General features: G+C 33.3%; 1 protein-coding gene across 2 annotated transcripts; it reads left to right on the top strand.

Moving 5' to 3' along the window:
• Positions 1–275: 275 nt before the first annotated feature.
• On the top strand, positions 276–16,828 carry LOC140444127 (uncharacterized). Of its 2 annotated transcripts, none has more exons than XM_072535802.1 (2): positions 276–624; positions 11,314–16,827. In XM_072535802.1, the coding sequence occupies exons 1-2, from the start codon at positions 396–398 to the stop codon at positions 12,537–12,539; spliced, it is 1,455 nt and encodes a 484-aa protein (XP_072391903.1). In that variant the 5' UTR covers positions 276–395; the 3' UTR covers positions 12,540–16,827. The 2 variants fall into 2 exon arrangements, with proteins under 2 accessions (XP_072391903.1, XP_072391912.1); XM_072535811.1 differs by lacking the exon at positions 276–624 and adding an exon at positions 9,492–10,794 and having other exon boundaries at positions 11,314–16,828.
• Positions 16,829–17,505: the final 677 nt, after the last annotated feature.

Below are 17,505 nucleotides of genomic sequence, written 5' to 3'. Positions count from 1 at the left end.
TCTATCAGCTTATTATCAAAGGCAAATTCCAAAAAAATGTTTTAATAATTAACTGCAATTAATATGAGAAGAAACGAGTATTTATTTGTTCGTGTTGTATATAAAAAAATTGCATAATTCATATATTAATATATTAAAAATGTATTTTTGAAAGCTTCTCTATTTGTAATTGAAGCCTACAACATATACATTATAAAGACATGACAACACAGCCAAACGTCAAAAATTTGTGTTGTGAATTTAGAATTTAATTGACAGCTCCTTTGTAGCTATCTTCAATGGGACCAAGACCAAATGTGAAAATGAAAATCGTCCGAGAATTGATATAGGGATTTTAATTTTTGGGTGTAAAATTATTATTGAAATACATAAAATCAAGTGTAATCAAATGGAAGATGGAAGTAAAAGAAGAGATTAGTGATGAAACATGTAAAGTAGAGTATAATGACCTGGACGATGCTCTTTTGGATGGCGTTAAATGTGAAATTCAGGAAGAATCAAATAGGCAAAGTACAGATGGCACATATGATTATTTAGACTTAAAGGAACATGCCATAGATACTAAAATAGACCAACATGGGAATACACTTGAACAATTTGAAGAAATCCAAAAAAATGAGAGAGGTTAGTAACAATATATTTAAATGTTTTCTCCCATGTTTAGAAGTAGGAGTAGTATAAGTAGAATAACTTTTTTACCAGCTTAAAAAATATATAATTTTGCTCTTAAATATTAGAATTTTAAGTGTAATGTTTTAATATTTTGTTAATAAAAGAAATATGAACCACATTAAACTACAAATCTAATTTACAGTAAGTATTTGTCTTGCCCCAAACATAGACAATGTCAGTTACAGTCTTGTCACAATTTGCCTAAAATAATGCATGGAATTCAATTTATAGAAAACAAACACACTATTGTCTGATCAAATAAGGAATCTTGATTGAACATGTTTTTTTCTATTCTTACTTTGACTTATCTTTAGGAGAAAATATCAGAAGTGGAGCAGAATTCATTGATATAAATTTCATCTCCACAAACATTGTTCTGTCTTACTTACACTAGTACAGAAATTCTTTCACATAATTGTTATGCTTGACATAAATCTTGTAGGCATACAGTACATTGTTAGGTGACAGTACCTACATACTTGTGGCTGCAACAAATTTTAAAACACCACACTGAAATTTTTTTTACATCCACTATGTACTGTATGCCTACAAAATGTAGGTCAAGCGTGTAAATTTTGAAATGACATAATCGATAACAAAAACTTTGGTTATACATTTACCAGAATTTGTATAAAAACCATAGAGATAGAGGTATATATTAACATCATCTACATAATATACTATTTATATTTTACTATCATATTATATGGATGATTAACAAAGACCTAGCATACAAGCTGCACATGCTGTTGACAAGCTGTCTTGTGCTTTTTCGTTCTGTCTCTTTCTAGCACATTATATAGAGAAGCTAAGTGAGGGTATATGCATGTTACAGGAGGACTGGAGAAATGAGAAGTGGCTTAATATGAAATTTTGGTAAATGATTAGTTTAGGGGAATGTACATAATGTACCAGAACAGTATTGCCATATTTTTATTGTATAATGTATAGGTATGTTTAAAAGTTGAAGATAGACTTTTATGAAATTATGTTTTTAATATTTATCTAATGATTTAATAATTTATCTTCTTTTGTTTTTGTATCCATTATTTATACTATTATTTTATTTTTTTGTGTCCAAGCTAATATGTTTTTATTTTTTATTTTTAATTGTTATGCTGTGTTCTTGCCCTATTTTGAATTTTAGATGTGAGAGTAAAAACTAATTGATGATATATGGCAACATAAATATAGAATATTGGATGTGGATCGAGTAGCTCAGGAGTCACTACTGCCAGTCCTAACCGGGTAAAGGAGGAAGGTTGGGCAGTGGGCTCACAACACACTTTGGAAAAAAACACACTATTATGAAACCTGAATCTTTGCCCCAGAATACAGGACAGAACTTTCGGAAACAACTCAAGCTACGAAACATGGACTATATATTTGGAAACTGGAATGTCAGAACACTAAATAAGCCAGGAACTCAAGCTGCCCTTCTGTAAGAACTAAAAAGATATAAGCTCATTATTACTGCTCTTCAGGAGACAAGATGGCTGAACGCACACAATTCTATATAGTGGGAAGGAACAAGGAAGCAAAGAGTGTGGAGTTGCATTTGTGGTGGATAATAATTTTAAGTCAGGTAAAAGTAAAGTAAAAGTCAAAGTAACTTCCAGGCAGTCAGTGAAAGGATATGCAAGTTAAGAATTTACACCCACTTCTTCAACTTAACAATGATAAACATTCACTGCCCAACAGAAGAACAAGAACAACATACAAAGGAAAGCTTCTACCAAAAGCTGGAAATAGTATATGACAATGCACCCAAAAATGACGTCAAGATTATAATGGGTGATATGAATGCTAAAATAGGCAAGGAGCCGCAGTTTTATGGCACAACAGGAAAACACCCACTGCACAATGAAACAAGCGAGAATGGGGAATTTTTGGTAAATTTTGTCGCCAGTAAAAACATGGTTATAAGTTCCACATGCTTCCCACATAAAGACATACACAAAATGACATGGATTTCACCAGATGGAACCACAACCAATCAAATCGACCATGTGCTGATAGACAAAAGGGCAGCCAGTAGTATCTCAGATATGAGAACATGACGAGGAGCATGCTGTGGATCAGACCATCTTTTACTCCAAACCAAATTTAGATGCAGTTAACAAAGAAAGAAATGAAAGACAACAAAGAACAAACAAACTGGACCTGAAAAAACTGGAGATTCAGGAATGTAAAGAGAAGTTAGAAGAAGAAGGAGCAGATGAGTTAAGGACGCTAGAACTGCACTCCATAGAGGGCAAATGGAATAATATCAAAACAGTAGTACTGTCAGCGGCAACGCCCACCCTGGGAAACAAGAAAAAGGTGAGAAGAAGAGCATGGTTCGATGACGAGTGCAGACAAGCAATAAAGGAAAGAAATGAAGCACACAAAATGTATATAAACTCCATTCGCTTAGCTGGGGCATATTTTGACAGATTCATTGTCGGAAACCTACAACACAACAATTCCTACTTCTCAGTATTAATAGCTCAAGTATCCTACTATTACAGACTTTTTTCTTTAAAAAAAGAAGAATTATTCTAAATAGTCGAAGTGTATACTAAACCCATCAAATTTTGGGTAGTATATATTTAAAAAATATATATTTAGTTGTTATAATTTAACATAACTATTTATTATATGGTGCAGATAAATAAATATTGATTGTCAGTAATTCGCAAAGTTCTATTTTATTTACTATTTAGTTTGTTTACTATTAATATTGGCTATGAGTACATGTGCTTGGTTGTATAGTAATTTCCAGCCACTTTTAGTCTGTCAAAAAGTAACTACCTTCGCAAAAAAATAATTACTAAATTCACTAGACAGTTCGGACTGGGAATAGTGAACCGAGTTTAACAAGAAGAACACAGGAAAGACGAACATCATTTGAAGTGGCAAGACGGAAAGCAAACAAGATAATGTGGAAATAGAAAAAGAACCTATGAAAATGGACAAATAGAAAAAATGAAAGAAAATTTCAAAAACAATGAAATTAAAGGGGCCCTACTTGGTATACTAGTAGACATGGAAGATGAAATGGGTACGAACTATGTAGAAGAGAATGGAGTAGAAGCTCCAACCATAGAGGAAGTTCTCGAAGCTATTAAGGCCCAGAAAAACAATAAAGCCCCAGGAGTTGACGAAATACCAGCAGAATTGTATAAGGTAGGTGGCGACCACCTAGCAAGTCACATTCACACGCTCATCAAAGACATATGGCAAGAAGTTAAATACCTGACGACTGGAAGAAAGTATAGTATGCCCCATCTATAAAAAAGGAGACAAACTACAGTGCAAAACTGCCGTGGAATTTCTCTATGTATAGTATATAAAGTCCTCACATATATTATAAACCAGTGACTCCAATAACTAGCAGAAAATATTATTGGAGAGTATCAGACGGGCTTTCGACGGAGAAGATCGACACTGGATCAAATATTTACAAACACATCTTGAGTAAATCATGGGAACATGACATTGATGTTCACAACGTTTTTGTAGACTTCAAACATGCATATGACTCAGTCAAAAGGAACAAACTTACAATATATTGGCTGAATTGGAAATACCACACAAGCTAATTAGACTCATTAAAGCCATAATAGATGAAACTCAGACATGTGTACGAATACAAAACCACCGGACAGACTTTTCAAAATTTCGCAGGGAGATGGGCTGGCCCCAACTTTGTTTAACCTGGCACTGGAGTATGCGGTTAGGCAAATGTAAACTGGACGAGGAAACCTACTGACCAACCGAACGGTTCAACTGGCCGCTTATGCCGATGATATTAATATTATGAGTAAAACATCAACAGGAGCACAGGAAACATCGCGTTAAAAACGCAAACAAAAAAGCTAGGTCTGGAAATTAACACAGAAAAGACAAGGTGGAAAGTTTACACACCTGGGAGTAGAAATATATGACGACGGATCAGAAGATGGAAAAATATGGAAGAGAATAACACAGGCAAACAGCTTATTTTGCCCTATCCCATTTATTTCGGTCTAAAAATGTCCACCGAAATACAAAGATGAGAATCTATAAAACAATTCGACCAATAGCATGCTATGGCAGTGAAGCATGGGTCCTGAAAGAAACATCCAAAAGGACTGTGAGGACACATACTAGGACCTGTGAGGGAAAACGGAATCTTCAGAAGTCGATACAACAACGAGCTTTATCAACTTTATAAGGAAGCACCACTGTCAGACCTTATTAGAATACAAAGTTTGCAATGGGCCGGACATGTGATAAGAATGGGAGAGGAAAGGTTATCAAAAAGTAAACAGCGACGCATAAGCCCTTTTAATAGTCCGTGTATGGAGAAGATCAGCCACAGACAAGCAAGGGTGGAGGCAAAAAATAATGGTGGAAAAGGTTCAATTTAGGCTGTAGTGTCGTAGAAGCGAGATAGAGAACTTGTAAGCAAGCAAAACGATTGTTTTATGCCAAAAAAAAAAATACAAAAAGATAGTTATCATGCGGGACGTAGGTCTAGATGGGTTAAATGCCTTTTCAGAATTTTTCTTCTGTATTTGCTCCCAAAACTGAAAGTTTTTATTTAATTAAGTGGTAGATTCAAGTTTTCAGTGTTTTATTGTTAGATTTTATTTAATTAATTACTGCGTATATACTTATGTGTAAAATTACACTAATAAATAGTGACTAGTATATCCACCCACTATTCCTTCATTTTTCACACATGATAGAGATTTGAATTGAAAACTCAGTAATGACAAAAAATTTTTAGAAAAAAAAAGAATTGTCGATCAGTTTGGACATTTATTATTTTTATTATACATTACGATAATTATAAACATTATATATTACAATATTCTACAAAAACCCATTTTTCAATTAAAGATAATGCAAAATAATTTTCACGCATTTTAAAGAAAATTTATTGCTAATATTGTTATTTGGAAATAAATTATAGCAGGTGGTTTTGTTTATATGAAATCGGAATAATACAAACTGCAAACCATCACCAAACTTCATACTTCTACTATCTACTTCTCATCTTTCATACTTCACGTTTTTAATAGTTGGCAACCCTAATTTTCGAACATTTTTTTCTCAGGCAAACTTATATCATCATATTAAAATAAATTAGCTTTAATTTGATATAAGAAACATACATATACGTCATGAGCAGCGTATTATATTTAAAAAATAAATGAATGAAATAAAATATTTGTCAAAAACTAATTACTATTAATGGCTACTTTTTGACTGGCAACCTGTTAACAATGTGTTCTCCTAATTTTAAATGTATGTACAAATGTGAATTTGATGAACTACATTATGAATGTGAGGTCCCTGCAGTGGGATCTTGTACTATATGTATAATAATCATGGACGTACCTTTTTTCTGTCACTTCCAACTTAATTTGTTGGAGAATATTCGATAAACTATGACGCACTGAAAGAAGGGTTCGGTTTGGACTTTAGAATACTTGTATTCACTGTTGAACCGCTTATTTGTGAAAGAATATAAGTCACAAGAATGAAGTTTTGAGAAGATTTAAAAAAAGTGTTTGTATTTGAAACAAATAAAAAATTTGTGATTTTTCCTGGAAAATGAATTATTTTATTATAAGTTTAATAATAATATTGTATGTATATTGATTTTAGTTAATTAATAGATATTTTATTTGTTATTCTATTCGTCTGATATATATCTTTTCACGAATTAATTAACAAAAAAATGTCTAAACTATTATTTTTTGACGTATTTGTTCCAATTAACAAAAAACGGGTGTGGCAGTAGAAGTTACACTTCTATACACGCATTCGCCGTTATAAATTTATTTGGGAGTCAATCTGCACAATCATTACATATGTAATGCTATAGGTAACACATAGCAGAAAGAGAAACAGAATTAATAACAACTTACTAACAATTAATAAACAAAATTTGACCTGTAATAGGAGTATACTCTATTACAGGTATTACTATCAATGAGATTGAATCAATATTTTGATGGAAATGTATATTTTTATTTTCATATATGTATGAAAGGAGTTGAATGCAAACATTTTTTTTACGCATACTCTGCAGTAAAATTCATTGTTTATTTTGTTATTAGTATAAAAATACAATACAATACACTGCAACATAATTCAATATAATAATACAATACAAATTAAAATACAGTATTCATAAGTATTTAAAAATGACAATAATATACATAAAAAAATACTCTACAATACAGTGCAACATAATTCAATATAATAATACAATACAAATTAAAATGCAATATTCATAAGTATTTAAAAATGACAATAATATACATAACTTTTCTATTTACGCATATGTTTAATTTATCATGTAATAATATTTACATGATATTATTATTTGTATATAATACAAAACATATCATGTAAATAATAATAGTAATAAATAATTTATATATATATATATATATATATATATATATATATATATATATATATAATATTAAATATATATACAAAAGGAACATTTTTATATTCGAGAGAGGAAGAGAGAGAAAATATATCTTCTGTCTCTCTCTTACTCATTATCTTACATATGTAATGATTTCACAGATTCACTCCCATATAAATTTCCAACGTGGAGCGCGCGTATAGAAGTATAACTTAAAAAAAAACGTTTATTAACAAACTTTATTACCAGTCATTAACAAATGAAATATTTTAACTTAAAAAAACAAACAGTAAGCAGTTTTTTACAAGATACTCATACGTCAATACTTTCCACTTCAGTGGTTGGCCAACCAATTATTTTCTCATAAAATTCTTGATAATTTTCAGGAAGATACCTAGTTAGAGGTTGTTTAGAACAAAGGAACTGGTTGATGCTCCATCGATAAACTTGAATTCCTTAACAAGTCCTTTTTTGTATGATTGTAGCGGAACCCCATAAAACTGAAAACTGCGAATGACTCCTTTTGTGAACGTTGAATAGATTTAGCGGAAGTTTCAACAAAAAAGCACGTCTTTTTGTAATATTTGGACCACCAATTTTTAAAATCGAAAACGTCATTAGTTCTGAGCATTTGTACAGTAAATCTCTGCCTCTTTGCAGAACTACAGATTGCTTCACAGACTTCCATTAGTGTATACAGCTTATCCATGTGATTGAGTTGACAAGAAAGAGTGGCAACGAATTGAAAATTTGTGGACAATTTTTTCAAACATTCCTGTGTAAGGCAAAATTGGATCATAACATTGGTTTTATTTTGGCCACCACAGTCGTCACTGTAGAGGGGAAGTTCTTTTACTGTGGTAGGTATGTTTTGCTTCAAATAGTTGAAAATAAAAGAACAAGTTTCATTTGGACCTTTTTTAGCCACGCCTTCATGGTAAAGAAAAAACTGGGCACTGTTGTCTTTTAAGTTATGAATTTTTTTTTTAGCCCTTTTTCTATCCGAATTGTCGAATAAAGGCCTCTCCCATTTCTCGCCATTCATCCCTGTTGTGTGCTAGGCGTTTCCACATTGGTCCTGCGACTCTTTTGATATCGTCGCTCCAGCGCATTTGAGGTCTTCCTCTTGGTCTCTTCGCATCGTACGGTCGCCAGTTTCCGACTTTTTTGTTCCATCTACCATCTTCGAGACGTTCGTTGTGTCCAGCCCATTTCCATTTTAATTTAGCTGCTTGTTTCGCGGCGTCCTTTATTTTTGTTTTGTTCCGGATTGCTTCGTTCGTTTGCCGATCTATTAGTGAGATACCAAGCATCTGTCGTTCCATGGCTCGCTGAGTTTTTCGAATCTTGTCCATGTTCTTTTTTGTGAATGTCCAGGTTTGAGCTCCCTAAGTGAGAACGGGAAGGATACAAGAATCGAACACTTTGGTTCGAAGGTTTTGGGGTATCTTTTTGTCTTTCAGTATGTATGAGAGTTTTCCAAATGCGGCCCATCCCATTCTTACTCGTCTGCTGATTTCGGTAGTTTGGTTTTCTTTGTTTACCTTGATATTCTGACCCAGATATATGTATTCTTCTACATGTTCCACTTTTGTTCCTTGGATGGTTATCGTCGGTTGATCATCTTTATTCGACATTAGCTTAGTTTTACTCAGATTCATTTTCAGTCCTTTTTTTTATGGATTCCGTATGAAGCTCATCGATCATCGTCTTCAGTTCTTTCCAGCTGTCGGCTATTAGTACTACGTCATCTGCATATCTTAGATGGTTTAAATACTTTCCGTTTATCGACAGTCCCTTCGTTTCCCAATTTAGTGATTTAAAGATGTCTTCAAGTGCGGCAGTAAATAGTTTTGGAGATATGGTGTTTCCCTGTCTTACTCCTCGGTTGATTTTTATTGGCCTCGTTTTCATTCCGTTATCCATCGTGACTAGCATTTCAGCGCGTTGGTATATATTATGTATTAATATCCTATATCTAGAATCTATTCTGCTGTTGACCAGTGCTTCCTCAATAGCCCATAATTCTATGCTGTCAAAAGCTTTCTCGTAGTCTATAAATGCTAAACAGATTGGTAAATTGTATTCGTTAACTTTTTCTATTAGGACCTTTAGTGTGTGAAGATGGTCACATGTACTGAACCCTTTTCTAAATCCGGCTTGCTCTACTGGTTGATATACATCGAACTTTGTTGTCAATCTATTTGTAATTATTTTTGTGAATGTTTTATAAAGTTGTGATAGTAGTGATATTGGACGATAATTTTTCAGATCTGTATTGTCCTCTTTTTTGTGTATTAATATTGTGTTAGCAGTATTCCATTCCCTTGGTATGTTTCCTTCAAATAGGCATGTATTAAAAAGTATTTTTAGGTATTTTTAAGTTATGAATACTGAATGGAAATACTGATAGTTGACGTAAATAAAAAATATCTTGAACTGGAATCGACGGTAATGAAATGTTTTGCATATAATCGAAGCAGTCCAATAACGCCGTCGTTTTTTTTGCCCATTTTTTCCGTGTTTTGAATGCTACGATAAAATGTTTTAGAGCGTTTTTTATGCACCGTAAGTTCAGCTTAGGCAGCTGTTTTAGCTGTTTCAATCAAAGAAGAACTTGTGCATTTAATATTAAGTTCTTCACATTGGCAGCATGAATCGATTTGCGGTCGCCCAAATTTATAGTCAAAATGCTCTTTAAAAATGGTATAATATGTTGAATATTTGACATTAACTTCAGCATGTTTCTCTTTGAATAAGGAATGTATAATTTTTACATTAAGCTTTGCGTGTAGGCATTGATATTCTTTGGATGAATAATGACTTTGTTTGACAGGGAATGAAGAAATGTGCTCACGTACAATGTGCATAATATTACCAGGAACAGTTTTTCTATTATTCTGTAGACCTCTCAAATCTTTAGAAGATTTTCCGAGATGCAAAAGAGCTTGTAAGCGTTGTACTGCTTTAGAACTTATGCCGTGTAAACTTAAAAATGCTTGTTTTAAAAACTTTTCGTGGCTATGTGTTAACCAACATAAAATAGTCAAAGGATGAAGTTCTTTGTAATGCTTCTTCTTTACGAGGCCGTCTCTTAATAACTTTCGACTCTATTAAACCTTGCAGATAAATATCTTGTTCATTTTTCGTTGAAAAAGAATATAATTTTTTCTTTCTCTCAATTTTGTCTACTGCGCTTATCTTCTCAAAACATTTTGACTTGCACCTTCAATAAAATAAAATTGTTCAATAAACTACAAAAATAATAAAAACATTTGAAACTTACGTGCAAGTCTTTCCAATGGCCTTTCCTGGAACCATGTGTACTTGGTAATTTGTATATGGTTGTCCCAACAACGGATTTCTCTTAATTTTAAAAGTTTTATACTCATCTGGGTTTTTAACTCACTTCACATTGAAAACAAATTTTCGTCATAATCTCAATTTACATAAAGTAGTGACTTATATCCTTTCATAAATAAGCGATTCTGTTAATCATAGAACTGCGCAAAGGCGGCGTTAAAATTTTCGTTAAGGTAGTGGAAGTGGAATTATACTAACCAAACTAAAACATATAGATGAGGAAATTACGATCGTCGAAATTGTTGCAGTGATCGACTGAGACCTATGTGATAAATAATAAATTGCATTGGTGCATAACAAAAATACATTTTTAATACATAAAATTACAACTCATACATATCTGTGTAAGTATAGCATAACTTTAATTTTATTCACCTATTTCTATGGAAAAATTAAAACAAAACTATTATGCAATATAGAGTATTTGTTATTTTATCTTTTATTGTACTTTGTAGATGCAAGTTTGAACTTCTTGGCTGTTTTTAATGAATGCATTAGTTTATAACCGAGAACTATCCTAGTAGAGTATAAAAATTCAGAAATAGGCCATTCTCCAAGTCCAGTTTAAAAAGGTGACTCATAGAAGTTTCATTCTCATTGTGCAACCTTCGTGTGTACCATCGTCTTTTTCGTGTTCATATGTTTTTATTGAATGCATTGAGGTACATATTAAAGTCCAAGAGAGCTGACTATTACACATATAGAAGACAGAAACCTAGGTTTTTCAAACATATTTGTATCCTTGAGTTCACTTCAGCTGTCTTGCATTTATTTTATTAACCAATAATTTGATTATTTCTTTGTTTTTACATTCATTTTTCGTTGTATTAAAATATTTATATTATAATGAGTTTCATTTTTAGATTATCTCCAAGACAAAAAAATCGAAATTATGGAGGCATTAACTGACGAAGGAAATTATATGAATCCACATGCCGAAGAAAAACCATTAACCAAAAATATGAAAGTGGCGTCCGGAAAAAAAACTTATAAATGTGAAATTTGTTTTAAGCAATTTATTCAAACAAGTCATTTGAAAACACATTTGAGAGTGCACACTGGAGAAAAACCTTACAAGTGTGAAATTTGTTTTAGGCCGTTTTCTACAGCAAGTAATTTAAAAACACATTTGAGAATGCACACTGGGGAAAAACCTTACAAGTGTGAAATTTGTTTTAAGGAATTTATTCAAACAAGTAGCTTCAAATTACATTTGAGATCTCACACTGAGGAAAAACCTTACTCGTGTGATGTTTGTTTTAAGAAGTTTACTACAACAAATCATTTGAAAATACATTTGAGAGTGCATACTGGGGAAAAACCATACAAGTGTGAAATTTGTTTTAAGCAGTTTTCTCAGAAAAATAATTTAAAACAACATTTGAAATTGCACACTGAAGAAAATCCTTATAAGTGTAAAGTTTGCTTCAAACAGTTTACTACAGCAAGTCATTTGAAAATACATGTGAGAGTGCACATTGGGGAAAAACCTTATAAGTGTGAAATTTGTTTTAAGGAATTTATTCAAACAAGTAGCTTCAAATTACATTTGAGATCTCACACTGAGGAAAAACCTTCCTCGTGTGATGTTTGTTTTAAGAAGTTTACTACAGCAAATCAGTTGAAAATACATTTGAGAGTGCACACTGGAGAAAAACCATACAAGTGTGAAATTTGTTTTAAGCGATTTATTCAAACAAGTGATTTGAAAATACATTTGAGATTGCACACTGGGGAAAAACCATACAAGTGTGAAATTTGTTTTAAGCAATTTACTACAGCAAGTCATTTGAAAATACATTTGAGAGTGCACACTGGGGAAAAACCATACAAGTGTGAAATTTGTTTTAAGCAATTTACTACAGCAAGTCTTTTGAAACTACATTTGAGAGTGCACACTGGGGAAAAACCATACAAGTGTGAAATTTGTTTTAAGCAATTTACTACAGCAAGTCTTTTGAAACTACATTTGAGAGTGCACACTGGGGAAAAACCTTACAAGTGTGAGATTTGTTTTAAGCAGTTTTCTCAGAAAGGTCATTTGAAAACACATTTGAGATCACACTGCAGAAAATCCTTACAGGTGTGAAATTTGTTTTAAGCAATTTACTACAGCAAGTCTTTTGAAACTACATTTGAGAGTGCACACTGGGGAAAAACCATACAAGTGTGAAATTTGTTTTAAGCAATTTACTACAGCAAGTCTTTTGAAACTACATTTGAGAGTGCACACTGGGGAAAAACCTTACAAGTGTGAGATTTGTTTTAAGCAGTTTTCTCAGAAAGGTCATTTGAAAACACATTTGAGATCACACTGCAGAAAATCCTTACAAGTGTGAAATTTGTTTTAAGCAGTTTACTACAGGAAGTATTGAAAATATATTTGAGAGTGCACACTGGGGAAGAGCCATATAAGTGTGAAATTTGTTTTAAGCAATTTATTCAAGTCCTCGTCCTCAATCTTTTCTCCGTTGTAAGGATGTAGTGGCGTCATGTAATTTGTTTGACTATTTCTGTCCAATTATCTCCCTCCTGTGCGTGTTGTTTTGCTTTAGAGGATGAGTAACCAATCATCTCCTTTATTTGGTCCGACCTTCGTACTGGAGATCTTCCTCTGGATCTTTTACCCGCTACGGTACCTTCAACTATCATTCGCTCCATGCCTTCTCTTCTAGTTATATGTTCAAAATGTATCAAATGCCATTATACGCTTTGAATCATCATCATCATCATTGGTGCTACAGCCCTATAAAAGAGCCTCGAACTTCCCAAGTCTATTACGCCAGTCAGTTCTATCCATTGCCAACTGTTGCCAGTTTGCTGCGCCTATTTGTCTACCATCCTCATCTACACCATCCCTCCATCTGAGTTTTGGCCTACCCCTACTTCTACTTCCCACAGGTTGCGACATAAGGATTCTTCTAGGATGGTTGTTCTGCTGTGATCTTGCCAGATGTTCTGCCCATCTTAGTCTTCCTATTTTTATAAAGGATACTACGTCTTTACCACCAAATATATGTTTATATCTGTGATATATCTCGTAGTCGTACCTCCTTCTCCAAACACCATTTTCACAGATGCCACTGAATATTCGTCTCAGGATCCTTCGTTCAAATATAAGCAGGAGATTTTCATCTGCCTTGGTCCATGTCTCTGACCCATATGTCAACACTGGTTGTATAAGGGTTTGAATCGGCTTTTTTTATTGTCAAAGTTTCTGAAGCGTAGATGGCGATAGGAAATAGCAATGCTCAAACAAGGCGTAATTTTGTATTTTTTGTGATGTCACTGTTCTTTAAAATTTGTGTGAGTTTATCTGTTGCCGATTTGGCCATTGTGATGCGTCGACGGATCTCGTCTTCGCATCCTCCACTGTTAGTAATAACGGAGCCTAAGTAATTAAATTTGCCTGACCATTTCGTAACTTGCCATGATTCTAATCTCTGCCTGTTTGTTTCTGATTCTATCGATGTTCATCACTTTTGTTTGCTGCATATTTATTTTCAAACCATATTCGTCTTCAGATTTTAGCACATCAGTATTATATTTAGTAGATTTTGTGCTCTGGCCCTTCTTATCGTTTGATATACGAGCCCTGAGTTTTGTTCTTACAGGGTAGTGATCGGAGTCTATATTAGCACCTCTACATGCTCTTACATCTAGTACGTCCGAGAAATGTCGACTATCAATTAGTACATGGTCAATTTGGTTTTTTGTTTGCCGTGTGATTGCCATGTGGCTTTGTGAATATTTTTGTGAGGAAAACATGTACTTACTACCACCATTCCCAATGATGCTGCGAGTTCAATCGCATACGCATTATAGCCAATGATTAATTGCAGTTCATTTTTCGTGTAATCTCTCACTAGCTGTTCCAACTCCTTTGATGCTTGTTCTTGATCATCATATGGTAGGTATGCTGATCAGAGAACTATCTCCTTTATACCTCCCCCCTCTATGACCTTTATCTTTACTGTCGTTAAGTCCGTGGAACAGAGATAACAACCAGTCTTCTATTTTAAGGTCTTGATTTTGTCTCTTTGTATGGGTCCTTATGGTTTCTTTTTCAACCTCTTTCTCGGGGACGCGGGTGAGGACCATGGGGCGTTTGGGCATATTATTTGGATCAACAAAATTTAAGTTTGCCTCCTCTCACAGGCTCACCATAGTCTTCACCACTTCTGTCGTCCATTTTTTTGTATACTGTTTAACACAGTTCACCCACAGGCTCCCTTCGCTAAACGATGTTTTATAAAACTGTATAGGTTCATTCTGAACTCCAATAGGAGCCTCATTAAGTGCTTGTTCCAGTTTGTTAATGATTAAATCTGCTTAGGCCCGATCTAGTATGCCAGTGAAAAAGCAACCTTCCTATTGTTCCAGAAAAGATGATATAATCATTTGGTCAAAAGTAAATAATATTAATTTCAGTGAAACACAAACCTAAATTGTTATAACTTGCCAAAACTAATAGAAAAGAAAATGTTTATTTTATCGATAAACTTTGGGCATATTACGGCTACCACCCTATCATTGTGACTTTAATGATATTGAGTTAATTTGAGACATTTGATATTGAGACTAATTGTAAATCATAGTATAATAAGTATATTGGTAAGGATGGATATGGTGTGGAGAGAGTCGTTAGAATTGTAATGTGGAGAAGATGTGTGAGACATACTGAAAAACTTATTAGACTGGTTTACTCGGGAACAGAATTTGATTAACATTAATGTTGAAAGTGTTGTTATAAATATTGGTGAGGACAGTTCAGATTCTGACAGTGGTTAATGTGAAACAATGTCCTCAATTAATTGTTTTGTAATTGTAAAATGTTGATTTCCTATTTTTGTAGTTTGTTTTTCTCTTTTCGTGTATAACTGATTCATTTGCAATTAAAATTTTAATGGTTATCCCTCAAATTTGTTGACATATTAACTTATTCATTTTAGGACCAACTACCTTCAAACTTTTGCCTTATTTTAGAAAAGTTAAAATTTAATTAATCAATTTAAAATATAACATCGTCGAGGAATTAATGGATATCAATTTAGCTCTAAAAATTTAAAATATTTTATTGTTAAAATAAACTATTTTTCTACAGGGTTTTGATTTTATTTTTTCAGCATAGTAAGACATTTTCAGTAAGACTGTTTTAATCAAGTTTAAGATCATCATCATCATTTTTGATCTTATCCCTATAAGGAATCAGCTTCAACAAATGCACTTAACATGTCACCATATGACATGTCCTGTCTGACTGTCTCCCGCAACGTCTTTCTGGGTGTTCCTTCTTCCTGGAACTTGATATTTAGCGACTTTTCGAATTGGGTGATTATCATTTCGACGTGGAACGTATCCTAACCATCTCAATCTATAATCTCTCATTTTTGTACTGATAACTGCCACGACTAAACTTCCCCTAATATATTCATTTTTGATTCTGCACTCTTCTGCCTTAGCATTCTCATTTCAGCCACATGCTACATTGTTCTTTCTTTTTGAATGATCAGGATTCAGTGCCATACATCATAGCTGGTCTCACTAGCGTCTTGTAAAATGTACCTTTCAGTTTCATGGGATTTTTTCTATCGCACAATTCACCACTCGCCTCCTTCCATTTCATAAAGCCAGTTCTTACTCTACTGCAGGCCTCTCCCCGTTGCTCTGCAGTACAGATCCTAAATACTTAAACCTTTCACAATAGACCCATTTGTCCAGGGTTACCAACCTATTTGGATTTATAACTCCAACTTTAAATGGATATTCTAAATACTTCGTTTTCGACCTGCTCAAATTAAACCTTTTCCTTCCAGACACTCTCCACCAGTCTTATTTCTAATTCCCTTTCAGTATTCCCTACTAACATAACATCGTCTGCATACATTAAACCCCAAGGAATGTCTCATTGGCACTGTTTTATCTAATACTAATGAAAATGGATATGGACTTAGCTGACTATAAGCACTACAGAATTATATTGATTTGCTGATTAAACTATCAGTATTGACAATTTAATCTATAAAATATGAATTTGTAAAACTTAAGGATTGTGGTTTATTTTCATACAGATACAAACAAAAATTTTTATATAGATACTATCAGTTGGCTCTCACAGATATATAAACTTTTCACGAAAATTATCAAAAAAAGACTGGACACTAAAAAAAAATTCGGCCTGGCCTAACCAACTGGTTCTCATAGACACTTCGCCTCAGGCCCAGCAACCCCAGGAGTCTTCATGTGGCCATGAAGTAAATTCCATCCCTTTTATAAAGGATTTTTGAAATAAAATGGTTTTAATAATTTTTCTCGTTATTTTACCATTTTATATTCGTTTTTCATGTTTAATCAATTAATAATATATATCGCATACTCTTTCCCGATTGATTCTAAGGACATGGCAACAGTGCCAAACCCAAAATTTTTGTTCCATGGTCAGATGCGGTTATATACCACACGTAGTAGTGTAACTCGATTAGGACAGGTGGGAAGAGTGAGTTGCATGGGCCCAGCCGTTCATAATGGCGACGGCGCTACTAGTCACATTAGATGGAACAATGATTTATTCGTCATTGGGTGGAGGCGTGGAGGCATTGAGTTAGAATCTAGATTCTAACTCGATGGGTGGAAAGATTTTTGTTAATGTTAACTTAAAGGAAATACACAATAATATGTTTCATTTAATTTGTATAAATGCATTATACAGCGTTTTTACAAAGAACATTTGTTCGGAACACACTGTAACTGTAATCGAACGAAGGTGATATTTTGGCATAAATTAAATAAGTGTTACCGCAACTGTCAGCGGTGTTGACTAGATTTTAATAAGTAATGAAAAAAGTGTTGTTTTTGTTTAAGTATTCCATATACGACGCCTACAAGCGGCTCAAATTGTTTTTAACAAGATTATTTTTTAACTCTTGTTTTGTTTGTATTTATTTACATTAAATATTAATTTTTTTTGTTGTATAATCCACTTTTGCAATAATTGTGACCTATTTGATTTAAAATGAAGGATTTTTTTATACTTTGGCAACTATGTCAACTTCGAT

This window comes from Diabrotica undecimpunctata, chromosome 1, assembly GCF_040954645.1.
Source record: "Diabrotica undecimpunctata isolate CICGRU chromosome 1, icDiaUnde3, whole genome shotgun sequence".
In the NCBI taxonomy this organism is placed as follows: Eukaryota; Metazoa; Arthropoda; class Insecta; order Coleoptera; family Chrysomelidae; genus Diabrotica; species Diabrotica undecimpunctata.
Note: the sequence above shows the minus strand (reverse complement) of the source record. Positions and strands in the feature narration are given on the sequence as shown.

Coding starts and splice junctions, on each gene's coding strand:
- LOC140444127 (XM_072535802.1), top strand. CDS start 396: ATGGAAGTAAAAGAAGAGATTAGTGATGAAACATGTAAAGTAGAGTAT. Junction 625..11,313: donor AATCCAAAAAAATGAGAGAG/GTTAGTAACAAT, acceptor TTTCATTTTTAG/ATTATCTCCAAGACAAAAAA.